The 26,115-nt window shown below is 41.8% G+C and overlaps 2 protein-coding genes across 5 annotated transcripts; one reads left to right on the plus strand and one right to left on the minus strand.

Moving 5' to 3' along the window:
- Window positions 1–280: 280 nt before the first annotated feature.
- Window positions 281–2,162, plus strand: LOC139581788 (HIG1 domain family member 2A-like). The gene is made up of 2 exons (XM_071411957.1): window positions 281–528; window positions 1,388–2,162. Exons 1-2 carry the CDS (start codon window positions 348–350, stop codon window positions 1,549–1,551), a joined length of 345 nt encoding a protein of 114 aa, XP_071268058.1. The 5' UTR covers window positions 281–347; the 3' UTR covers window positions 1,552–2,162.
- A 535-nt stretch (window positions 2,163–2,697) lies between these two features.
- LOC139581786 (clathrin light chain B-like) lies at window positions 2,698–24,437 on the minus strand. 4 transcript variants are annotated; one of them, XM_071411956.1, is made up of 7 exons: window positions 23,993–24,437; window positions 23,405–23,460; window positions 22,206–22,323; window positions 21,369–21,480; window positions 15,640–15,757; window positions 4,817–4,870; window positions 4,143–4,236 (listed from the first exon to the last, which is right to left on the minus strand). In XM_071411956.1, exons 1-6 carry the CDS (start codon window positions 24,183–24,185, stop codon window positions 4,862–4,864), a joined length of 606 nt encoding a protein of 201 aa, XP_071268057.1. In that variant the 5' UTR covers window positions 24,186–24,437; the 3' UTR covers window positions 4,143–4,236; window positions 4,817–4,861. The 4 variants fall into 4 exon arrangements, with proteins under 4 accessions (XP_071268054.1, XP_071268055.1, XP_071268056.1 ...); XM_071411953.1 differs by lacking the exon at window positions 15,640–15,757 and having other exon boundaries at window positions 2,698–4,236; window positions 23,993–24,433; XM_071411955.1 differs by lacking the exon at window positions 4,817–4,870 and having other exon boundaries at window positions 4,094–4,236.
- Window positions 24,438–26,115: the final 1,678 nt, after the last annotated feature.

Here is a 26,115-nt window from a genome sequence, read left to right on the forward strand (position 1 = left end):
TCCCACGACGTTATTCCTCTCTCCTACAGCGTCCATCACAATTACATGCACATGGACAATTATGAATATTCAGCGATGACGTCATTTCGCGACTTTTAGGACAGGCAATAACTACTTTCCTTACAAAAATATCAATAATAATAATTTTTTGTATTATTGATATTTTTTGTATGTTTGAGTATTGTTAATACCTGTGTTTGGTGTGCTAGACATGTTTGATGTAGCAATGTAAGTTGATTTTTGTATTATGAATAAAAAAAAGAGCTACTTTCCTTACTGAGGAGTTGGCAACACTGCCTCCCTCTGTACCTAGTAACCGTAGCTCCGTGAACAGACACTCTGCAAACATGGCAGCTGCCGCTACCCCGGTTGTCCCTGAACAGTCAGCGACAACCACCCATTTACCAATGCTCGACATATCCAAGCCCCCCGTTATAGAGGGATTTACACCGCTATCGCGACCCAGAGAAGAGACGTTTCAGGAGAAGTTTATGAGGAAGTCGAAGGAGAACCCGTTCGTCCCTATAGGTCAGTTACGTAAGCGGTACTGTAACTCTATTGAAAATTGTCCAATGTCCACAGCTGTACCTAGTCGGCTTCAATACATACTGTTACTAAATTAGATGTTTCATGCATTGAATAGACTGTCATTTGGTCGTTCACTTACGACCAAGAGACAACACTGTTGTACAAGAGACAACACTGTTGTAGCTAGTTAGCTAACTATGTTAACTCGTTTGCTAGCTAGCAGGGGAACGGCATACAATCAACTTAACCGCTAATTTGGTAACTTTACAGCCAGCTACAGTTTTTTTTTAATAAGATGTGTCATGCAGTGTCCTTGTGGACCCCATACACTAAAAGGCGTCAACATTGATTATTTGATTGGAACATAGCCGAGTGTCCCAAGCCCCGTTATGAAACATTACAAGGGCCATAATGCCCTTTGTCAAGGAGTTTGATAAAACAAAACATGTATTATAAGGGTAAACTAGTGCAATTAATGGGTCATACACTGGGTGCCAGACTACACAGGTCAGTAACTGTCAGTGTAACATAGTTAGGTATTGGACATTTATGTGAATATAACATCGGACACTACAACACATTGGGCGTGCTCTCTGCAGCTCTTTCCCCTGTGGTTACAGAATGAATTGCATACAAAATCAGGCCTAAAATATCTTAAGATTTACACCAGTCAGGGTGCTTGTTCTTTTACAGTACAATGGACTGTACACCATTAGACCCTCCCCTTCAGTCTTCCAAAAACAAAACAGAGAAGCATTGAGACCACTGTGAAACAAAATGGAAGTTACTGAATGCGCCTCCTTTCACATCAGCTATTTTCAGACCGTTTATGGAAAACCTAATTGTTTTCTCCTCTCAGGTTGCCTCGGTACAGCTGGAGCGTTGATGTACGGTCTCCGAGCCTTCAAACAAGGCAAGACCCGGCAGTCCCAGCTCCTGATGAGAGGACGTATCTTCGCACAAGGCTTCACTGTAGTCGCTATCATCTTCGGCGTGTTCACCACAGCACTGAAGAAAAACTGAGCAGCATCAGGGTTGTATTCATTACTGCAAAACTTTTTTTTTTTGTTGCAACGAGAAATAACTAAAACAAGGGGTTTCTTATTAGACAAGTTCAGGTAGTCCCTCCTTGTTTCAGACCGTTTTCTAGCGTTCGGTGGCTAGTGAATACGACCCAGGCCTTCTGGAACCTCCCGCCAGTTTATCCTCTCCTTGGAGAGAACCGTGGTGGGAATGAAATGATGTTTGAATATGTAGAAAGACTAACAGAACAGATATTTAAAAAAGGGCCAATCAACTTTTTTCTCTTTCTCTCCTTTTTCTGGACTTTCTTAACTGTGCTTTGGGCCGATCCAGTCAAATGAAATGTACACCCTGTTCTGCAGATGGCAAAGCAAGCACGGCACAGACTGCCTTGAGTTTTTAAAACATAATGCAGCCATCCACATATGTAGACACACAGCCAACCCACTACCACTTGCTTATCTGTTAAGAGATCCACCTCTGTAATACAGAGAATTATTACAAGATTCAGAACCACCTTTTTAGCACCATGTATTGTCAGTTCCACTAGCCATGTATTAGCCATATCAAGTAAAACTGTTCTGTCCCTTTAATAAAAATGTAAAAATTCATAGTTTGTGTGCTGTAATACTTGAGAGAAAGATGGCACATAGGACCAATATAGTGAATAAGGGGTGTTGTAGGGACCGGTGAATAAGGGGTGTTGTAGGGACCGGTGAATAAGGGGTGTTGTAGGGACCGGTGAATAAGGGGTGTTGTAGGGACCGGTGAATAAGGGGTGTTGTAGGGACTGTCACTGTGGGGCTCTGGTAAGGGAGGCAGAGGTACAGACCAGGGCTTTCCTACTGCATTTTACCAGTAAGCCTTGGGGCTCTGGTAAGGGAGGCAGAGGTACAGACCAGGGCTTTCCTACTGCATTTTACCAGTAAGCCTTGGGGCTCTGGTAAGGGAGGCAGAGGTACAGACCAGGGCTTTCCTACTGCATTTTACCAGTAAGCCTTGGGGCTCTGGTAAGGGAGGCAGAGGTACAGACCAGGGCTTTCCTACTGCATTTTACCAGTAAGCCAATGGTCTCCAGTCTTCCCAAATAGCCCCTGTGTATAGTACAGTCTTATTTTAATGCTCACACAAACCCTTTGATTGATGAAGAGTTTTTAAATGTTTATTGATGAAGAGTTTTCCAGTTCCCATGTAACATTCTGTGTGAGGCTGGATGATACCATCCTAATAGATAACAGTTGATCACAGATTCACAGGAAATGCAGCTGAAAATGAAAAAAGGGGGGGGGGGGGGGGTGATAATATGACTCAACATTAGACTAGTGTTCATTCATGTGGTTTAATAACATGGCCATGATTAGGACTCTAAACAGAGTGGCCACGAATCCCACTTTTCCTGGAGCTTTTACCATGTGGCGTTTCTCTACGTTCAGTCTCAACAGGCGACTCTGGTGAACGGTGCTGATTTAATAACATAAGATCAATCTATCTGGGGAGGGGGGTTACCCAAGGAGCCGCAGCCTTGACCTAAAAACCATGACGTAACAAGCCCCCCCCTATTATGTGATTTCTTGTGATGCCGAGGATCAACCTCAGAATGATAGGATTCTTTAGATGGGAAGACACTACTTTTTTGTTGGAACAGACTATGTTGTCTGATCCCAGATTTGTTTTATGCTGTCAACTTCTATGGCCATCGCCTAGACCGTATGTAGAAAGGGTCATTGTCCCGTTTGGCAAGACCGCACAAAATAGATCATAAACCAGGCTATAAATAGTCAAGCTTGGGAAGGAAATAAAAGAAAATTGCCAAAAATACAAACAGTGACAGGAGTTCAAAGTTCAGCAAGGCCACAAGCTCATAGCATCTAAAATGTCAGGACAAATTACTAGGTACCGTTAAATAATCAATTAGGAATATTATACAACAGTAAATTAATAGGTGTGTGAATCAATATTTAACAAAAAAAAAATGGCATATGTGGTGCCTGAACAGGACTGGCTATATTACACCCGACACATTAAATCAAATACAAAGTATAGTGGAGATGAACCTAATCTGTTATTTGATAAAAGAACACTTCACACCCTAAATATTGGGGAGAGGAATCATACTTAAAAGATAAAGGTTTGACCCAATGCCCTTCTCTTTTATGAGAGGGAAGAAGTTTAATAAAGATAATACAGTAACCATATTTTCTTAAATTCAGTAATTGTAGCGGTCAAATAGAAGCATTGTTGAGGGGAAGTTAAAAGGACAGAGAGCAGTCAGTCGTTCATGTTAAGGTAGTGAGGTATATTACATCGGGAATAAGGAAAGATGGGGGCAGAGACAATACCTTTCCTCCACATGTTAGAGACATGACAGAAAACAGGAGGGTCTGAACATATAAAGAACCCGGAACCCAAAGAGTAGATATGAAAAGAACCTAGAACATTCTACCTTAATGCAAACCAGGGTTCATAACTCAAGAGCAGGGAAACATCACCACCCCTCCGTTCCATTGGCCGTACTAGCGCACCAGAGGTGTCTGTTTGAGGGCTATGAGGACCGAGCACATCCGGGACACGTCCTTGGCTGTCTTGTTGGTCTTGGGGTTGAAGTCACAGAGACGGGCCACTCTCTCCCACTCCGTCCCTGGGCTGTCACCGTCAGCCTCAGACAGGAAGGCCTCTTCAGATGCCCTGGAGGAGGGAAGGAAGGGAGATATGGACGAGGTGTTGGACAAGGTGTTTGATGGACGGTTTCCCGGACAGAGATTAAGCCTGGTTCTGGACTAATTAGCATCTCCTTTGAAATAACATTTTATTAATCTGTGTCAGGAAAACCGTCCCATAGAGATTAGTACCACTGACATGCCATGCTGCCAAAACACTTAACTTTTCAAAACACTCAATCACTTCCACGTCAGACTCACAGCCCCTCAAATAATGTCCACGTCACAGCCCCTCAAATCACTTTCACGTCACAGACTCACAGTGGGTGTACATTTGACTAAAACTTACACACAGTATTGAAAATAGGCTACATGCATTTCTGGCAAATGTTCACAACTGAAATTATAAGATGAAAGACAATGAACACTGTTGTTGTCATTTATGGACATAGTCAAATACAGTCCCTCCAGGACCCAAAATGGAGTCTAAATAATGTGTTTGTTTCACAGTTGGGACATGCAAACACCTTTAACTACAGGTAACAAACTTAAAAAGGTAGAATGTCAAGACAATACTAAACCATTAGCAGAAGAGTTTTAAAACCTACACAAAGTTTATCACTTGAGAGTTGGGCTGTTTGTAGAAAGTCTCATCAGCAAGCCTAGGTGTTTAGAGCAAAAGACAGCAGGAAAGAAGAGAGAGATGAATCAGTGTCACACAACATGCAGAGTTAAGAGTTGGTAGGACAGGAAGCCGTAGTGACAGAAGGCCAGATTAACTAACATGATTCAAGAGGGGAAGTTCCATCAGATGAACACTACATTGTAGACTGACCAGGTGAATCCAGGTGAAAGCTATGATCACTTATTGATGCCACTTGTTAAATCCACTTAAATCAGTGTAGATGAAGGGGGAAGAGACGGGTTAATGAAGGATTTTTTAAGCATTGAGACATGGATTGTGTATGTGTCACGCCCTGACCATAGAGAGCTTTTTATTCTCTATGTTGGTTAGTTCAGGGTGTGACTAGGGTGGGTTATCTAGGTGAATTATATTTCTATGTTGGCCTGATATGGTTCCCAATCAGAGGCAGCTGTTTATCGTTGTCTCTGATTGGGGGATCATATTTAGGCAGCCATTTCACCATTGTGCTTTGTGGGATCTTGTCTAGGTATAGTTGCCTGCGAGCACTACTCTGAGGCTCACATTTCGTTTGTTCGCTTTATTGTTTTCTTTGAGTTTCACTACCTAATAAAGAGGATGGAACCACGCTGCATCTTGGTCCACTCATTATAACGACCGTGACAGTATGTGTGCCATTCAGACGGTGAAATGGGCAAGACAAAATATTTAAGTGCCTTTGAACGGGGTATGGTAGTAGGGTGACAGGCGCACCGTTTTGAGTCAAAAAAACTACAACGCTGCTGAGTTTTCCCCCCACATGGTCAACAGTTTCCTGTGTGTATCAAGAATGGTCCACCACCCAAAAGGACATGCAGCCAACGGGAGGCCAGGGGTTGAAAACGGGTCATTGATGAAAGAGAACAAAGGGAGGCTGACACGAGTTATGCAGAGCAACAGACAGACAGTTAGTCAACCTGACAGACACATAAAACTAATGTAAGAACTCGTTGTACTTTGAAACTAAATGGGGTGTGGCAGCCGACGACCTTACAGGGTTCCACGTCTTTCAGCAACAACAAAAACAAGACACAGCAGTGGGAACGAAAACACTGGAGAATTGGAACGAAAACACTGGAGGATTGGAAGGAAAACAATGGAGGATTGGACAAAAAACACTGGAGAATTGGACAAAAAACACTGGAGAATTGGACGAAAAACACTGGAGAATTGGACGAAAAACACTGGAGAATTGGACAAAAAACACTGGAGAATTGGACAAAAAACACTGGAGAATTGGAACGAAAACACTGGAGGATTGGAACGAAAACACTGGAGAATTGGAACGAAAACACTGGAGGATTGGACAAAAAAACACTGGAGAATTGGACAAAAAAACACTGGAGAATTGGACAAAAAAACACTGGAGAATTGGACAAAAAAACACTGGAGAATTGGACAAAAAACACTGGAGAATTGGAACGAAAAACACTGGAGAATTGGACGAAAAACACGGGAGAATTGGACAAAAAACACTGGAGAATTGGACGAAAAACACTGGAGAATTGGACAAAAAACACTGGAGAATTGGACAAAAAACACTGGAGAATTGGACAAAAAACACTGGAGAATTGGACAAAAAACACTGGAGAATTGGACAAAAAACACTGGAGAATTGGAAGGAAACCACTGCCTGGTCTGATGAATCCTGGTTCCTGCTGTTTCACGCTGATTGGAGGAGTAGAGTATGGAGGAAACTATGAATCCATCATGCCTCATGTCAACATTACAGGCAGGTGGTGTGTTTTCATGACACACATTGGGCCCCTTGATCAAAGTGGAGCAACGTTTTAATACCACATGATATCTGAACATCATTGCCAATCAGTTACATCCCTCCGTGGCAGCAGTGTATTTTTTTCAGCAGGATAATACCCTATGCCAAAAGGCAGGGATTGTCCAGGAATGGTTCCACAAACACGAGTGACTCCAGCTTAATGCAGTGTCCTGTCCAGTCCCCAGTCCAGTATCGAGTATCTGTGGGATGAGACGGGACGAGCTATTCAGAGTAGAGATCCACTACCGTAGGAAGCATTGGAGTCAACATGGGCCAGCATCTCTGTGGAACACTGTCGACACCTTGTAGAGTCCATGCCCTGGCTGTTAACACCCCGACGACTTGAGGCAGTTCAACTGACTATTAGGAAGGTGTTCCTAATGTTTTGTACAGTCAGTGTATAGGACAATACAACTCCATTGTTATGATAAACACACAACATTGTCTCAACCATCATAGTCCACAGTAGTCAGCAGTTTAGACAATGGCCAGATATACTGCAACCTGACATTTATAGGTCAATGGACATTTCTAGCCTTAGGGTGTATCCCAAATGCCCCCTATGCCCTATTTAGTGTACTACTTTTGAACAGAGCCCTATAGGCCTTGGAGTGGTACACTATACAGAGAACCAGGTGCCATTTGGGCTGCAGAGTGTTCAGTTTTCAGGCTGTTGGCCTGGACGCAGTTCTCTCTCTCTCTCTCTCTCTCTCTCTCTCTCTCTCTCTCTCTCTCTCTCTCTCTCTCTCTCTCTCTCTCTCTCTCTCTCTCTCTCTCTCTCTCTCTCTCTCTCTCTCTCTCTCTCTCTCTCTCTCTCTCTCTCTCTCTCTCTCTCTCTCTCTCTCTCTCTCTCTCTCTCTCTCTCTCTCTCTCTCTCTCTCTCTCTCTCTCTCTCTCTCTCTCTCTCTCTCTCTCTCTCTCTCTCTCTCTCTCTCTCTCTCTCTCTCTCTCTCTCTCTCTCTCTCTCTCTCTCTCTCTCTCTCTCTCTCTCTCTCTCTCTCTCTCTCTCTCTCTCTCTCTCTCTCTCTCTCAAATTCAAGCTGCTTTATTGGCATGAAAAACATTGTGTCAATATTGCCAAAGCAACAATGTATACAATATACATTGTAATACAATTAAAACAATGACAAATAATAATATAGAATGGCAGTAAATAATAATACAAAATTAAATATAAAAATAGTAACAATAAAATGGTAACAGTCAATAGTCGAATGTTATGTATGGTGTAATGCACCACTACCACCACCACCATCATCATTAAACTGCTATCATTACCATTACCACCCATACCATTACTATTTGGAATGATAAACAACAATAATAATACTAATAACAATAACAGTAAAAACAATAACAGTCATAATAAGTAAGTTACTGCTTACTATGCAGATGTTATTATTCAGTGTCCCTCAGGCTATGGCAGGCAAATACATATTTGGCTGCAAGAGGAGCCATTGCTCCTTCGCCCATGAGTATTTTTAGTTTTTCCTCTGGGTTTAATAAGTTAAAATTTGGAATAAATGTAGTCATTTCTGTGAATAATGAATCTCTTGGTGAGGAATATTTATCACAGTAAAGGAGAAAGTGCATCTCTGTTTCTACCTCCCCTGTCGTGCAGTGACCACATACACGCTCCTCTTTGGGTAGCCATGTCTTTTTATGTCTGCCGGTTTCTATTGCCAATCGGTGGTCACTCAGCCTGTACTTGGTAAGGATCTGTCTCTGCTTCGAATCTCTGACAGAGTAGAGATATTCAGCCAATTCATATTCTCTGTTTAGGGTCAGATAGCAATTTAGTCGGCTTTGGGATTTGGTTTCGTTTTTCCAATGTTGTATATATGAGTCCTTTGATTGGTTCATGATTTTGTTTATTGGAATTCTTTCTTTTGAAGCAGTGCTGGTGTCAGCTTGGTTGGTTAGGTCCAACACCAGCTGACTGAGAGGGCTCGTTTCTGGGCTCAGCTCTTGGGTTTGAAGTGCTTTAAATTGCAGACTCGAATTTGGACTTGAATTTAGATGTAGCCAAAATTTTAATGATCTTTTCTGTATTTTCATTATTACTGGAAAGCGGCCCAATTCTGCCCTACATGCATTAGTTGGTGTATTTCTCTGGACTTGTAGGATTTTCCGACAGAATTCTGCATGTAGGGTTTCAATTGGATGTTTGTCCCACATTTTAAAGTTCAGTTTATTGAGTGGCCCCCAAACCTCACTTCCGTAAAGAGCTATTGGTAGGATTACACTGTCAAATATTTTGGTCCAAATTCTAATTGGGATGTTGATTTTGAATAATTTCATTTTTATTGCATACAATGCTCTGCGGGCTTTTTCTTTGAGTGCATTCACTGCCATATTAAAGTTTCCCGATGCAGATATGGTCAGACCAAGGTAGGTGTAATTTTTTGTGTGTTCAATGATGGTGTTGTTCAGGGTGAATTTATATTTGTGTTTCTGACATCTGTTTTGTTTTTGGAAAATCATGATTTTAGTTTTTGGGAAATTTACTGCCAGGGCCCAATTATGGCAATATTGCTCTAGAATATTAATGTTCTGTTGAAGACCTTCTTTGGTTGGTGATAGAAGTACCAAGTCATCAGCATATAGCAGGTATTTCACCTCTGTGTCATTGCTCCTTCGCCCATGAGTATTTTTAGTTTTTCCTCTGGGTTTAATAAGTTAAAATTTGGAATAAATGTAGTCATTTCTGTGAATAATGAATCTCTTGGTGAGGAATATTTATCACAGTAAAGGAGAAAGTGCATCTCTGTTTCTACCTCCCCTGTCGTGCAGTGACCACATACACGCTCCTCTTTGGGTAGCCATGTCTTTTTATGTCTGCCGGTTTCTATTGCCAATCGGTGGTCACTCAGCCTGTACTTGGTAAGGATCTGTCTCTGCTTCGAATCTCTGACAGAGTAGAGATATTCAGCCAATTCATATTCTCTGTTTAGGGTCAGATAGCAATTTAGTCGGCTTTGGGATTTGGTTTCGTTTTTCCAATGTTGTATATATGAGTCCTTTGATTGGTTCATGATTTTGTTTATTGGAATTCTTTCTTTTGAAGCAGTGCTGGTGTCAGCTTGGTTGGTTAGGTCCAACACCAGCTGACTGAGAGGGCTCGTTTCTGGGCTCAGCTCTTGGGTTTGAAGTGCTTTAAATTGCAGACTCGAATTTGGACTTGAATTTAGATGTAGCCAAAATTTTAATGATCTTTTCTGTATTTTCATTATTACTGGAAAGCGGCCCAATTCTGCCCTACATGCATTAGTTGGTGTATTTCTCTGGACTTGTAGGATTTTCCGACAGAATTCTGCATGTAGGGTTTCAATTGGATGTTTGTCCCACATTTTAAAGTTCAGTTTATTGAGTGGCCCCCAAACCTCACTTCCGTAAAGAGCTATTGGTAGGATTACACTGTCAAATATTTTGGTCCAAATTCTAATTGGGATGTTGATTTTGAATAATTTCATTTTTATTGCATACAATGCTCTGCGGGCTTTTTCTTTGAGTGCATTCACTGCCATATTAAAGTTTCCCGATGCAGATATGGTCAGACCAAGGTAGGTGTAATTTTTTGTGTGTTCAATGATGGTGTTGTTCAGGGTGAATTTATATTTGTGTTTCTGACATCTGTTTTGTTTTTGGAAAATCATGATTTTAGTTTTTGGGAAATTTACTGCCAGGGCCCAATTATGGCAATATTGCTCTAGAATATTAATGTTCTGTTGAAGACCTTCTTTGGTTGGTGATAGAAGTACCAAGTCATCAGCATATAGCAGGTATTTCACCTCTGTGTCAAATAGTGTGAGTCCTGGGGCTGGAGAATGGTCCAACATGTCTGCTAATTCATTGATATAAATGTTGAAAAGATTTGGACTCAAACTACAGCCTTGTCTCACACCTCGACATTGTGAAAAGAATTCTGTTCTTTGGTTTTTGATTTTTATTGCACACTTGTTTTCTGTGTACATACATTTTATTAAGTCATACACCTTACCACCAAGCCCACTTTGTAGAATTTTGTAGAATAGCCCTTCGTGCCAAATAGAATCAAATGCTTTTTTAAAGTCAATAAAGCAAGCAAAGATTTTGCCCTCTTTTTTTTGGTGGACGTGTTTATTAATTAGTGTGTGTAAGGTGTATATATGGTCAGTAGTGCGATGGTTAGGGAGAAAGCCAATTTGACATTTAGTTATTACATTTTGTTCTTGAAGAAAGGTTTGGATTCTTGAATTCAAAATGCTACAGAAAACCTTTCCCAAGTTACTGTTTACACAAATTCCCCTGTAATTATTGGGGTCTGATTTGTCTCCACTTTTGTGGATAGGGGAGATGAGCCCCTGGTTCCAGACATCAGGGAAGCAGCCAGAAGTTAAAACCATGTTGAACAATTTAAGCACAGCATTTTGCAACTCAGGTGTGCTGTTTTTCAGCATTTCATTTCTGATGTTGTCTAGACCACAAGCCTTCTTTGATTTAATAGATTTGAGCTTTTCATTTAGTTCTTGTTGGGTTATTGGGTAATCTAATGGATTTTGGTTATTTTTAATGACTGATTCAAGGATGTTCAATTTTTCTTTAATTTCTAATTGGTTCTGTTTTAAGTCTTTTTGTGGGATGTTTTTGTATAGATTATCAAAATAAGTTTTCCAAATTCCTACATCTTGTATGGCTAATTCTTGTGGCTTTGTTGTGCTTAAATTGTTCCACATGTCCCAGAACTGATTTTGGTCAATTGCGTTTTCAATTTCATCAAGTGTCTTGTTGGTATAATTCAGTTTCTTGCGTTTCAGTGTATGTTTATACTGTTTCAGAGTTTCAAAGTATTCATATCGTAGCTCTGGGTTGTTTTGCTGCTTATGTTTTTTGTTTGACATTTGTCTTAGGTGTTTTCTAATTGTTTTACATTCATTATCAAACCATTTGTCAGAAACATTTTGTTTTTTGTTTCTGATGTTGCATTTCTTTGGTTTTCTCAAATTTGCTTTCGATGCTGCTTTTTGGAATATGCAGTTGATGTTTAGAGTAGCCGAATTGACACCATCTTTATTGTTTTGGTATTGTGAGTTATTGAAAAACTGTATAGAGTTCATCATTTCTTTTGAGTTCAATGTTTCAATGAATCTCTCTGCACTGTTTGGAGCCCATCTGTATGATTGGTTTATGTTGAATAGTTTATTGGGCAGTTTTTTTGAATGAATATTGCCGGTTAATTTCTTCAAGAACACGTTGATCTGACTGTGATCTGACAATGGTGTCTGTGGTCTGACAGTGAATGCACTAATGGAGGAGGGGTCAATGTCCGTGATGGCATAATCGACTACACTTGTCCCAAGAGCTGAGCAGTAAGTAAACTGACCTAAAGAGTCCCCTCTGATTCTACCATTAAGCATGTACAGGCCTAAGGCTCGACAGAGATGCACTAACTCCTTCCCATTTTTGTTCAGTATTTGGTCAGGACTGTTTCTATTATTTATAATAGGGCTGCTGTACAAGGAGGGGTGACCAAATATGTGGTGGTTACCTCCCGCATCAGTGTAGTCAGGCTCAGAACCTGTTCTTGCATTGAAATCTCCACAAAGAAGCACTTTACCCTCTGCCTGAAATGTAATGATTTCTGTATGGAGATGGTCAAAAAACTGATCATCATAATATGGTGAATCTGAAGGAGGAGCATAAGCTGCACATATGTACACATCATTGTCACAATAGATTGTACCTTTGTTAAGTTTTAGCCAAATGTGACTGGTACCTTTTTTCATTTCATTCAGTGCCAAGTCCTGCTTATGCCAAATGATGATTCCACCTGAGTCTCGGCCCCGTTTAACATTTTTATGTTTGATTGATGGTAGTAAACTTTCTCTATAGCCTGAGGGACACTGAGTATCTATGTCTCCACGACACCATGTTTCCAGTAGGATTATGATGTCCTGTCCCTGGATGTTTTTAATAAATTCTGGATTTGTTGTTTTATAACCAAAATGTGAAGAGTAAAGTCCCTGGATATTCCAAGAGCTGATAGTTAATGATCTCATTTATAATAAGTGATATTCACTGGTTTGAGTAAAGTACATTGAAAACAATACAAAATAATATATATATATATATATACATATACATACATATATATATACATATACATACACACACACACACACACATACATACATACATACATACATACATACATACATACATACATACATACACCATTATATATAAATATTATTATTATACCGGTGCCAATAAAAAATTAAGAATAGTTGTAAACAAATGAATAAGAATGGAATAAGACTGCATAAAAAATAAGTACAATGCAATCTGCAACCCTGTGTGTGTGTGTGTGTGTGCGCGTGCGTGTGTGTGCGTGCCCGTCTAGCCCAGTAGTCTGCATATTAGTTGCAGTAGTTGGCGCACCTCTCCTATCTCTGATTGTTCTAGGTGTCTTTTGCCAGAGGTTACCTCAGCATATGTAGGCTGATGATCTGAATGATACATGGTGTGGACTGCATCATGTGGTGTACTTCTCTGAAGGACAGTGTTCTGTCCGACCCTGGAGTAGTGGTCAGAGCTGTGTTGTGATGGGCCAGGTCCAGTGGAGATGTGTTGTGACGGGCCAGGTCCAGTAGAGCTGTGTTGTGATGGGCCAGGTCTAGTAGAGATGTGTTGTGATGGGCCAGGTCTAGTAGAGATGTGTTGTGATGGGCCTGGTCCAGTAGAGCTGTGTTCTGATGGGCCTGGTCCAGTAGAGCTGTGTTGTGATGGGCCTGGTCCAGTAGAGCTGTGTTGTGATGGGCCTGGTCTAGTAGAGCTGTGTTGTGAAGGCCCTGGTCTAGTAGAGCTGTGTTGTGATGGGCCGGGTCTAGTCGTGCTGTCCTGAGACGGGTCTGGTCTCGTAAATCTGTGTTGTGATGGGCCTGGTCTAGTAGAGCTGTGTTGTGATGGGCCTGGTCTAGTAGAGCTGTGTTGTGTTGGGCCTGGTCTAGTCGTGTTGTCCTGATGCGGGTCTGGTCTCGTAAATCTGTGTTGTGATGGGCCTGGTCTAGTAGAGCTGTGTTGTGAAGGCCCTGGTCTCGTAAATCTGTGTTGTGTTGGGCCTGGTCTAGTAGAGCTGTGCTGTAATAAGCCGTGTCTGGCTCTTTTCTCCTGGGGATGGTGGAGGTACTGTTGTTTCAGAAGGTGGGGCGGGGGACCTCTGTTGCTGGGGTGATGGGTGTGTGGGTCCCTGCCAAGTGTTGCATCTTTTAGGTCCTTGGCAAAGGTTCTGACACTGTCCTGATCAAGATGTACATCATCGTATAAGTGTTGACATGTCAGAGTGGGGTGGTGAGCCGTTCTGACGTTGAGTAGTGAGGCACAGTCCACAGTGATCTGTTGATTTATTTTGTCGATCAACTGTCCTGGGAAGTCTTTTCTTGGTAGGAGGGTGGACACAACTATATTGGTTGTTGGGAACACAGCCTGTGCCCGTTCTGCCACTCTTCTCACTGCCCCAGATACATCTTCACCTTTGGCATGAAGGTCGTTTGTGCCAGTGTGGATGATGATGTTGTCGAGGGTGTCAATCCTGGTCTGACTGAGTAGCTGCATTGCACTGTCAGTTGTAGGACACCAGAACTTATACACCTGGTGTCTAGGGAATAATCTTTCCTGGACTAAGAACTTCCCATTTGAATCAATAAGGATTGCAGTTGTGGGTGACTGTCTGGCTGGAGCAGACTGGGAGGATGGTATTCTGACCTTGGCTGGAGCACACTGTGTTGGAGCAGACTGAGAGGCTGGTTGGCTGACCTGGGCTGGAGCAGACTGAGAGGCTGGTTGGCTGACCTGGGCTGGAGCAGACTGAGAGGCTGGTAGGTTGACTTGTGCTGGAGCACACTGTGCTGGAGCAGACTGGGAGGATGGTATTCTGACCTTGGCTGGAGCACACTGTGTTGGAGCAGACTGAGAGGCAGACTGAGAGGCTGGTAGGTTGACCTGGGCTGGAGCACACTGTGCTGGAGCAGACTGGGAGACTGGTATTCTGACCTGTGCTGGAGCAGACTGGGAGACTGGTATTCTGACCTGTGCTGGAGCAGACTGAGAGGCTGGTTGGCTGACCTGGGCTGGAGCAGACTGGTAGGCTGGTGCAGTGTCATCAGGCTGTGTGGTGGAGGCCATGCTGGTCTCGGGTTCTGCTTGTGTTATGCCAAGCTGGTGGACATGTTCTCCAGATGCAGAGGACATAATGACTCGCTGCTGGTTGAGGAGGTCAATGTACCTCTCTCTCTGCTCTAGCTGCTTTCTTGTTGTGCTCAGATGGTCTCTGAGGTCATCATTTGTCTGACTCAGTTTGTCCATTCTGCTTTCTAGTTTAGCAATAGATGCTCTGCTCTCCTCCTTGAACTGTTTCATCTCTTCTTTAAGTTTCTGGACAGTGTCCTCCTCTTGAAGCATGTTCTCTCGGAGTTCTATGACCTCTGCTTCAACTAGAGAGAGGGTGTTGTGGAAACGTTGCATAGCAGGTGTTCTTGGTGTTGTAGGCATGTCCTTGGCTCTGTCTGCTGCAGGTGAGGTAGGTAGAGGGACACTGAGGGCTTCTTGCTGGGTCACAGAGACCGCTGGGGCCTGCTTTTCACCGTCATCTCCCTCCTTGACTTTTTCCTCAGTTTCTGAGATGATTTCAGCTTCTGCTTTTAGGGTAGTAAACCTATTCTCAAAAGCCTGGAGGCTTGAATCATTGCCTTGTATCAATACAGTTCCATTATTATATACGTTTACTGTTTGATATGTGTTGCTATGGTCAGCTTCTTCAAAAATGCTGATCTGACATCCTTGGCTGATGCCTCTCTTTTTTGAAAAAGGGAAATGGTTGCAAATAACCCTTTTCCATATGTGCCCTCGTTTGGTATTAAAAATTTAATTTGCTCTTGTTTTGCAACTGGTAAGATCTGCAAACAGGCATTCATGGTTCTGTCCCATCAACAAACCTTTGAAACTTTTCTTAGCTTTCTCTGTTTTGATGTCTGGTGGTAAACTTCCATAGCAACGCTGGTAATGTAGGTAGGTCTCTCTCTCTCTCTGTCTGGGCTGGAGCCTCCATGGACACTGCGCGTGTGATATTGGAGAGAGAGAATGTGTTTGAAAGTGTTTATTTTTATTTTTAATAATAGCAGTCGTATCATCTGTTGAGGTTGTCCCTTATATTCATTTACAACATTGGTCACCAATGGAAAACCTGGAGAAATACAGTTGGAGCCTCTATTATTTTTAATAATAGCAGTCGTATCATCTGTTGAGGTTGTCCCTTATATTCATTTACAACATTGGTCACCAATGGAAAACCTGGAGAAATACAGTTCATTTATTCATTTACAATGAATCAACTGTATTTCTCCAGGTTTTCCATTGGTGACCAATGTTGTAAATGAATATAAGGGACAACCTCAACAGATGATACGACTGCTATTATTAAAAATAAACACTTTCAAACACATTCTCCAGCCATTCTCTCTCTCTCTCTCTCTCTCTCTCTCTCTCTCTCTCTCTCTCTCTCTCTCTCTCTCTCTCTCTCTCTCTCTCTCTCTCTCTCTCTCTCTCTCTCTCTCTCTCTCTCTCTCTCTCTCTCTCTCTCTCTCTCTCTCTCTCTCTCTCTCTCTCTCTCTCTCTCTCTCTCTCTCTCTCTCTCTCTCTCTCTCTCTCTCTCTCTCTCTCTCTCTCTCTCTCTCTCTCTCTTAAACACCAGTTAATAGTTAAACGCAATGAGAAGTTACGTGTCATTTCGTTACTTCCTTAGTTTACGACAGTTCAGGTGTTTAACGACAGGTCAGGTGTTTAACCACAGGTCAGGTGTTTAACCACAGGTCAGGTGTTTAACCACAGGTCAGGTGTTTAACCACAGGTCAGGTGTTTTACCACAGGTCAGGTGTTTAACCACAGGTCAGGTGTTTAACCACAGGTCAGGTGTTTTACCACAGGTCAGGTGTTTTACCACAGGTCAGGTGTTTAACCACAGGTCAGGTGTTTAACCACAGGTCAGGTGTTTTACCACAGGTCAGGTGTTTTACCACAGGTCAGGTGTTTTACCACAGGTCAGGTGTTTTACTACAGGTCAGGTGTTTAACCACAGGTCAGGTGTTTAACCACAGGTCAGGTGTTTAACCACAGGTCAGGTGTTTAACCACAGGTCAGGTGTTTAACCACAGGTCAGGTGTTTAACCACAGGTCAGGTGTTTAACCACAGGTCAGGTGTTTAACCACAGGTCAGGTGTTTAACCACAGGTCAGGTGTTTAACCACAGGTCAGGTGTTTAACCACAGGTCAGGTGTTTAACCACAGGTCAGGTGTTTAACCACAGGTCAGGTGTTTAACCACAGGTCAGGTGTTTAACCACAGGTCAGGTGTTTAACCACAGGTCAGGTGTTTAACCACAGGTCAGGTGTTTAACCACAGGTCAGGTGTTTAACCACAGGTCAGATGTTTTACGACAGGTCAGCTTGGTGACATAGTACACAAACGACGGATCCTTCAGGCACACAAACTGATCTCTGCATTTCTTACCAATCCTGAATAATGAGCCATATCCATCCGCTCCAAAAAGCAGGCCAACAAAACATTGGAACCGTGGGGTCAGAGGTCAGCTCAGCTGTCACCGTTTACACTCTGTTTAAACTATTTAGCAGGAAATCCTGTCCACGTTATTATTACAATAAATATTTTAGGTACATGAATAAAGTCAACTCTCTGTGACAGTCTATCGATAGTCTTTAAGCCTAAGCTAACACATCTTACTTCCTGATCTGATCTCACGGAAATAACCACAGAAACACACATTCTGATCACATCATTGCTCTTAATTCTCATAGTTAACTACTACAGATACAATTTACATTTCATATTTTGTCTGATATGTTGTAAATTGTCTGATATATGTTGTATATTGTTTGATATATTGTATATTGTCTGATATATGTTGTATATTGTCTGATATATGTTGTATATTGTCTGATATATGTTGTATATTGTCTGATATATGTTGTATATTGTCTGATATATGTTGTATATTGTCTGATATATGTTGTATATTGTCTGATATATGTTGTATATTGTCTGATATATGTTGTATATTGTCTGAACTGGTATTTCCTGTTATGTTGGTTTCAGGTATGCAAACTGATGACGGCACAACAAGGTGACACTGAAACATGCAATATATCCCTGCTAGGGGGAAATATAGGTTTTAACTAAATAAACAACAAAGAAAAGTATCTACATGATCAGTCTCTGTGTGTAAAATAAAAAGTGGTTCATGTGAACCGAACACACAGCTAACAAATGTAAGGAAAGTAATCTAATGTAATTTGTTGCCTAGCCTTTACTGCAAATGACACTCAAGTCTTGAAAACAAACATTACACTAATATTACAGTTACCATGACAGCCTTTATAATAGAACGCTCGTTACCACGACAGCCTTTATAATAGAACGCTCGTTACCACGACAGCCTTTATAATAGAACGCTCGTTACCACGACAGCCTTTATAATAGAACGCTCGTTACCACGACAGCCTTTATAATAGAACGCTCGTTACCACGACAGCCTTTATAATAGAACGCTCGTTACCACGACAGCCTTTATAATAGAACGCTCGTTACCACGACAGCCTTTATAATAGAACGCTCGTTACCACGACAGCCTTTATAATAGAACGCTCGTTACCACGACAGCCTTTATAATAGAACGCTCGTTACCACGACAGCCTTTATAATAGAACGCTTGTTACCACGACAGCCTTTATAATAGAACGCTCGTTACCACGACAGCCTTTATAACAGAACGCTCGTTACCACGACAGCCTTTATAACAGAACGCTCGTTACCACGACAGCCTTTATAATAGAACGCTCGTTACCGCGACAGCCTTTACAATAGAACGCTCGTTACCGCGACAGCCTTTATAATAGAACGCTCGTTACCACGACAGCCTTTATAATAGAACGCTCGTTACCACGATAGCCTTTATAATAGAACGCTCGTTACCACGACAGCCTTTATAATAGAACGCTTGTTACCACGACAGCCTTTATAATAGAAGGCTCGTTACCACGACAGCCTTTATAATAGAAGGCTCGTTACCACGACAGCCTTTATAATACAACGCTTGTTACCACAACAGCCTTTATAATACAACGCTTGTTACCACGACAGCCTTTATAATAGAAGGCTAGTTACCACGACAGCCTTTATAATAGAACGCTCGTTACCACGACAGCCTTTATAATAGAAGGCTAGTTACCACGACAGCCTTTATAATAGAACGCTCGTTACCACGACAGCCTTTATAATAGACCGCTTGTTACCACGACAGCCTTTATAATAGAACGCTTGTTACCACGACAGCCTTTATAATAGAACGCTTGTTACCACGACAGCCTTTATAATAGAACGCTTGTTACCACGACAGCCTTTATAATAGAACGCTTGTTACCACGACAGCCTTTATAATAGAACGCTTGTTACCACGACAGCCTTTATAATAGAACGCTTGTTACCACGACAGCCTTTATAATAGAACGCTTGTTACCACGACAGCCTTTATAATAGAACGCTCGTTACCACGACAGCCTTTATAACAGAACGCTTGTTACCACGACAGCCTTTATAATAGAACGCTCGTTACCACGACAGCCTTTATAATAGACCGCTTGTTACCACGACAGCCTTTATAATAGAACGCTTGTTACCACGACAGCCTTTATAATAGAACGCTTGTTACCACGACAGCCTTTATAATAGAACGCTTGTTACCACGACAGCCTTTATAATAGAACGCTCGTTACCACGACAGCCTTTATAATAGAACGCTTGTTACCACGACAGCCTTTATAATAGAACGCTCGTTACCACGACAGCCTTTATAATAGACCGCTTGTTACCACGACAGCCTTTATAATAGAACGCTTGTTACCACGACAGCCTTTATAATAGAACGCTTGTTACCACGACAGCCTTTATAATAGAACGCTTGTTACCACGACAGCCTTTATAATAGAACGCTCGTTACCACGACAGCCTTTATAATAGACCGCTTGTTACCACGACAGCCTTTATAATAGAACGCTCGTTACCACGACAGCCTTTATAATAGAACGCTCGTTACCACGACAGCCTTTATAATAGACCGCTTGTTACCACGACAGCCTTTATAATAGAACGCTTGTTACCACGACAGCCTTTATAATAGAACGCTTGTTACCACGACAGCCTTTATAATAGAACGCTCGTTACCACGACAGCCTTTATAATAGAACGCTCGTTACCACGACAGCCTTTATAATAGAACGCTCGTTACCACGACAGCCTTTATAATAGAACGCTCGTTACCACGACAGCCTTTATAATAGAACGCTCGTTACCACGACAGCCTTTATAATAGACCGCTTGTTACCACGACAGCCTTTATAATAGAACGCTCGTTACCACGACAGCCTTTATAATAGAACGCTCGTTACCACGACAGCCTTTATAATAGAACGCTCGTTACCACGACAGCCTTTATAATAGAACGCTCGTTACCACGACAGCCTTTATAATAGACCGCTTGTTACCACGACAGCCTTTATAATAGAACGCTCGTTACCACGACAGCCTTTATAATAGAACGCTCGTTACCACGACAGCCTTTATAATAGACCGCTTGTTACCACGACAGCCTTTATAATAGAACGCTTGTTACCACGACAGCCTTTATAATAGAACGCTTGTTACCACGACAGCCTTTATAATAGAACGCTCGTTACCACGACAGCCTTTATAATAGAACGCTCGTTACCACGACAGCCTTTATAATAGAACGCTCGTTACCACGACAGCCTTTATAATAGAACGCTCGTTACCACGACAGCCTTTATAATAGAACGCTTGGAGAAAAAAACATCTAAAGTAGAAATAGAATGAAACAAACAGGCATTCTATTTCTGTTCTATTATAATGGCCACTATAGTAGACATTGATCAAGTGCACAAGTGCACTACATGTGTGGAAAAATAACATTCACTGAGTAAAACATGTAATAATCCCCCTTCACTCACACACAAGTGTTACTGTCAAGTTCAACACAACTAAAACAATATCTTTGGGCTACACTGCACACATTATTACATAGTACACGTTCTGCCTGTGGACATCTCTACTACTAAGTTCCAGCAGAGAATGAGACCGTTTGTAGGCATAACTGATCTCTTTCAGGCAGAGTACACCTGGCAGAGTACACCTGGCAGAGTACACCTGGCAGAGTACACCTGGCAGAGTACACCTGGCCCTTTTTATTGAAAAGGTGAGAAAGAGGGAAAGTGTATGGTGTTCCTTTCACCTCTATAGCGGCATCCATCTTAAGCCAGGCCCAGCTCCAGCTACAATACACTTGATCCCTGAATCCACTTGTTTAACAAGCAACACCTCATTTTCACCTAATTCTCTCATTCTGAAAATGAACCACATACTGTAGAGGGAAAACATTAGTTCACAGATAGTAGTTAGTTCGTTAGCTAGTCAACATTTCACACAGATTGCCAGGGTCCAGAAAGCAACTAACACGAATCAAGTAGGTCACCTACTTCGGATTCAAAACGGGGAATTTCACCAAAAGGTGACTAGTTTGCATCCCCTGTAGTTTTGAGGGAACCATGTAGGAACTAAACAGAGCTAGCTAGGAACTAACCTGTTGTGAGACTTGTTCTTCTCCATCTGTTCAATCTGGTGCACATGCCAGTCCTCCAGCTCTTTCTTGGCCTTCTCTTTCCACTCAGCCTCCGCAGCCTTGGACGCAGAGTCTTCAGGGTTCACATACACACAGGGGGGATGGTATGATCAACACACAATCAACAGAACGTGCACAATACCAGGGTCCTATTCAGTAGGAACAAAGCGGAAGCAAACAGGCGGAAATGGGGAGGACTACCGGAATTTGTCCAATAATAATAGCTTGTTTTCGTTTTTCCCGTTGCAAAACGTTTTGCTACGGTGTGCACTAATGAATACCCACCCGGGATGAAATGTTTTAGTCCACAATGCATTGTATGAGCTACAGAAGATGATGCTCTTTTCTCAGGAGATCCACTACAGAGTCAATACAGCAAGAACAAGACCACCTCAAGCATACCATACAGGACATGACACTGAGTGGAACCCAAATGAAGGGTGGTTCACACACAGAAATAGACAGACTATTCAACTTCACTTTCTCTCCACACCCCCCCCGCCCCAGGTCTTTTATTTAGCTTTTTAGCTGGTAGGGGGAAAATGTGACATTTAGGTGTCAACCTTTGTCAATGTAGACAATGAGTGGACAAAATACTGCATGTATCGTAGCGGTAGAGACTGTATGTATCGTAGTTATAGGTAAGTCTGAAGTAGCTCTCTGTCCAAACTGGCACCCTATTCCCTATATAGTGCACTACTTTTGACCAGAGCCCTATGGACCCTGGTTAAAAGTAGTGCACTATATAGGGACTAAGGTGCCATTTGGGCCACACTATAATCTCTGCTGTTTACTTACCTAGTTGTTCCAGCCGTGCCTTCTGCTCCTCCCTCCACTTACGCAGGCTCTCAGGCTCTGCTCTCAGAGAGTCCACCTGGGCGATGGCCGCATAGCTGTCCGATGGACCGTTGGACTCCTGGGGGGAGAAGAACCAGGACCAGGCATGAGACATAAGGACCACCAGTCATAGGCTGCGTTTACACAAGCAGCCCAATTATGATCTTTTGCCAATTATATAGTTTCCAACAGGCTGATATTCTACATAGTTTAGCGCAGAAAACATGGTAATTAACTACAATGGCCATAATCCATTGTGCGCCCGCTTAAAATTGTCCAGGTCTGTGCGGAGTAGACACGGCGATAAAAAGAGAACGCGCGATCGAGAGGGATAAAAAGCAGTTGCTTCGCGACGCTGAAAATACATGATTCTAAGTGATTGATAGTTGCCATTCAGCAGTCATAAAAGTATGTCTTATTTACTTTTGAAGAACTACTAAAATAATGATTTATGTCAGACAGCAGCTCTATAGAGAGATGAGATGATGACTTGGAATGAAACAATAAAGGAATCAAAATAAAACTCATATTTTATAAAGTAAAGTGAATAAATGTTGGTTAATAAGTGATAAGCAGTAATGGACAGTCACTACAATCTTGGGACTATTATTCATTGTTTTATTCTGTGTTGTTACAGCATTCAACCCACATAATGCATTTAATGTCTAAAAATAATAAATAAAAACTGAAATCCGTGATTATAGTTAGGGACCGTCCATAAATTAGTGTAAATGACACAATATTTTCATGTTGCACACCTTTTTATTTCTCATTAAATGCTTTCAATATCTGTATATTCATTTCTACAATGTATAGTTGGTTTGAGATTTTTAAGCCATTGAAATGTGGAGGAATTGGAATTTTAACCTCTAAGTTACAGGATCGGTGTCCCGTTCCTCGGTACAGTTGAGCTAACGTAGGCTAATGTGATTAGCATGATGTTGTAAGAAACTAAAACAATTCCCAGGACATAGACATATCTGATATGGGCAGATTTACTTGTTAACAATTCACTTACCATTGAGAAAGAGGTACTAATTGCAGGTGTGTTCTCATCTGCTATAGGTACAATCTCACTTACAAAACTAACCTACAATAAAACATGTCCAAAAACATTTTTCTATAAATGTGAATTCTCATTAGAAGTGTTATTCTCTTACCAGCTCAAACATGTCTCCGTTTACCGTGGCTGCTGATGCTTCTGTAAACCCGGTATCTGACAGATGAAACAAAAAAACGGCTTTAAACAAACATATGACATGTTTTGCATTATTCTAACCTAGCTAGTCATCATTTGCTTTCGAGGGGTGGATAGATAGTGACAAGAATGCAGAAACACCTGCTTGGGCAGTAACTTAAACTAGCTTCTCACCACCACCTACCTATATTGGCTAACCTAATTTGGCCTGAGGATAACTTCAATACATTTACACAATCACATCCAAACAAGTATATCGGACAAACTTGAGTCATTATTCAACTCAGGGTGCGGTGAGCTGCTGCTCCAACTAACGTTACTGTTTACATTGACAGTTGTCAATCAACTAACTAGCTAACGTTAGCTAGTTTGCTAACTAAAAGCCAGGCTAAACTTAGCTAGCAAACTAACTAACAAGTTGTCTGGTAAGAATTAACTACCTAGTTATGGTACTAATAAAAGTTACTTTTTTGTTTGTCTTCATTTATGTACTTCTAGTTTAGGAGTTAGTTTTAGTTAACATGCTAACTTAGCATAGCTAGCAACTTACCATATTCTACAGTAGCAGGTGAATCGGCTGCCGGCGGTTGTTCAACGGATCCCTCCAAAGCTCCGACTCCTTCGTCGTCATTCTCTATCACCGCTATTTCGCTTTCTTGCTGGGCTAAGAAAGCTGCTGCCGGGTCCACCTCGACAGGCAGCACTCCGTTGTCAGACGGGAACCCGAAATCTGCATCAGCCATCTTTCACAAAAGTGAAATGTAGCTAGTAGCTAACGTTATAATTATTGATTGTTATCTTGCTGGCTATCAATTAATTTAGCCGAGAGAGGAGTTATGATGATGATGGATATATCTGAATCATGCAGAACATGCAACTAACTGAACTTTTCATGAACGGTTGTCAGCTAATAGAACAATGAATAAGGACTAACGTTAGCAAGCTTCTGTCTGTGATGATTCATGATTGCTCACTTTCAATTTGCCTAGCCTGCCACACGTACTTCCAACTTTTTTGGTTTATGAGGATGTGTCTCTATCTGCTGGAGAAACCTAGAAATGCACTCCTATTTCCTAACTGGTATCTGAAGCAGTGTTGCCAACTCATCAGTGAGGAAAGTAGTTATTGCCTGTCCTAAAAGTCGCTAAATGACGCCATCACCTAATTTTCATAATTGTCCATGTGCATGTAATTGTGATGGACGCTGTAGGAGAGAGGAATAACGTCGTGGGGGAGACAAAAAGTGAGTAAAAAAACACCCTAAATATGTTTAGAACTACATATGAACTTTCTTCTGTCGATTCTTGTTTTTTTAAGTCACAATTCCAACCGTCCTCCTTTATCTGGGCTTGGGACCGGCAAAAGTGACCTATTTTTATATATATATATAAAAAAAAATTGTTAGGTTTCTTAATTTGGTTTGGTTTTTAACCATATGGTCCACTTAGGAGCCTACAAGTCACAGTAAAACATTAACATTTTTAACCATAACAATTTTTACATTTTTTTTGTATACAATCTACATTAACAATCTAAATGGACCAAAAAGAGACAATAGAAAAAACTGTCATTGGCAATATGAGAAAATTATGGTAACTAGTCTGGCCCTAATTTTTTCCAGACCCCTCCAACACACACAGGCTGTGCTGGCTCACAGAAAGACTGGGTCATATTGGTCAAGGCTCTCTATGTCAGGTTCAGCAACTGAGGGAGCTGACTTAAATGAGTAAGCAGCTGATGTGCCAAAAAGCTGCAAAACATTATCAAACAGCTGGTGCTCATCGCAAGCCTCACCAGACAGCTTCAGTCCATATCGAATGTACAGGATGGAGTTAAGGGTCTGCATGGACATCCCATTTCTAAGTTTGCTTTTTACCACACTCATCTGGCTGAACACTCTCTCGACTTCAGCATTCGAGTGTGGCAAGTGTAACAGTACTCTTCTTGCGTTGTGTACAATCAATCCTCGACACGAACTCCAAAGTGTAGCACCAGTCATGGAGATTTATTCTGGTAGGAACAGCACAAAATTGCACGTCATGCAATGCACGGCTCACCATCCAAACTCTGCACTCACGCACGCTGGTTTGGTGCTTGTTCACTGGGACGATTCTAACTGAAACATCCTCCCTCGTAAGCAAGCTACGCAAACCAGCCAATAAGATGCCATGTTGAGTAGGTGAAGGCAAGACAAAACTAAAACCAAAGACCCATTGGCTTAACAATAAAGTGGCAAGGGGAATCACCAATATAACCCTGTTACACAAGGACAACACAGACACAGCAGCCATGGCAAGTTCTTGAAACGGGTTGATATCAGCTGCGTCCCTGAACTTCCAAATCTCACTCCAGATGCCCAGTGTGTTTTTTGTCTCATTCCATTTACTAAGATGGATGGCACGCCATTGCTGGACAATCTTGTCTATCTCTGCAGGGGAGTAGCCACAGAGCTTGGCTAATTTTTCTATTTCTCCATGGCTCTTATTGTGCTTTTAGAGTTTCCTCCACATTGAAAACGGACATGTACTGCAAATGCTTCGATGTTGTCCGGCAGTCTCACCCTCAACTCATTAGTGAGGGAGATGGTGAAGGCTACACACCGCTTTCGGACATTGTTTTCATCCTCAGGCGCAAGGTGGAGCTCAGTTGCCTTTGACTCACAAAGGTAACGGT

This window comes from Salvelinus alpinus, chromosome 7 (genome assembly GCF_045679555.1).
Source record: "Salvelinus alpinus chromosome 7, SLU_Salpinus.1, whole genome shotgun sequence".
NCBI classification, from domain to species: domain Eukaryota; kingdom Metazoa; phylum Chordata; class Actinopteri; order Salmoniformes; family Salmonidae; genus Salvelinus; species Salvelinus alpinus.

Coding starts and splice junctions, on each gene's coding strand:
- LOC139581788 (XM_071411957.1), top strand. CDS start 348: ATGGCAGCTGCCGCTACCCCGGTTGTCCCTGAACAGTCAGCGACAACC. Junction 529..1,387: donor GAACCCGTTCGTCCCTATAG/GTCAGTTACGTA, acceptor TTCTCCTCTCAG/GTTGCCTCGGTACAGCTGGA.
- LOC139581786 (XM_071411953.1), bottom strand. CDS start 24,185: ATGGCTGATGCAGATTTCGGGTTCCCGTCTGACAACGGAGTGCTGCCT. Junction 22,324..23,404: donor ACGGAGACATGTTTGAGCTG/GTAAGAGAATAA, acceptor TTCTCCCCCCAG/GAGTCCAACGGTCCATCGGA. Junction 4,237..4,816: donor TCTCAAGTGATAAACTTTGT/GTAGGTTTTAAA, acceptor TCCCTCCTCCAG/GGCATCTGAAGAGGCCTTCC.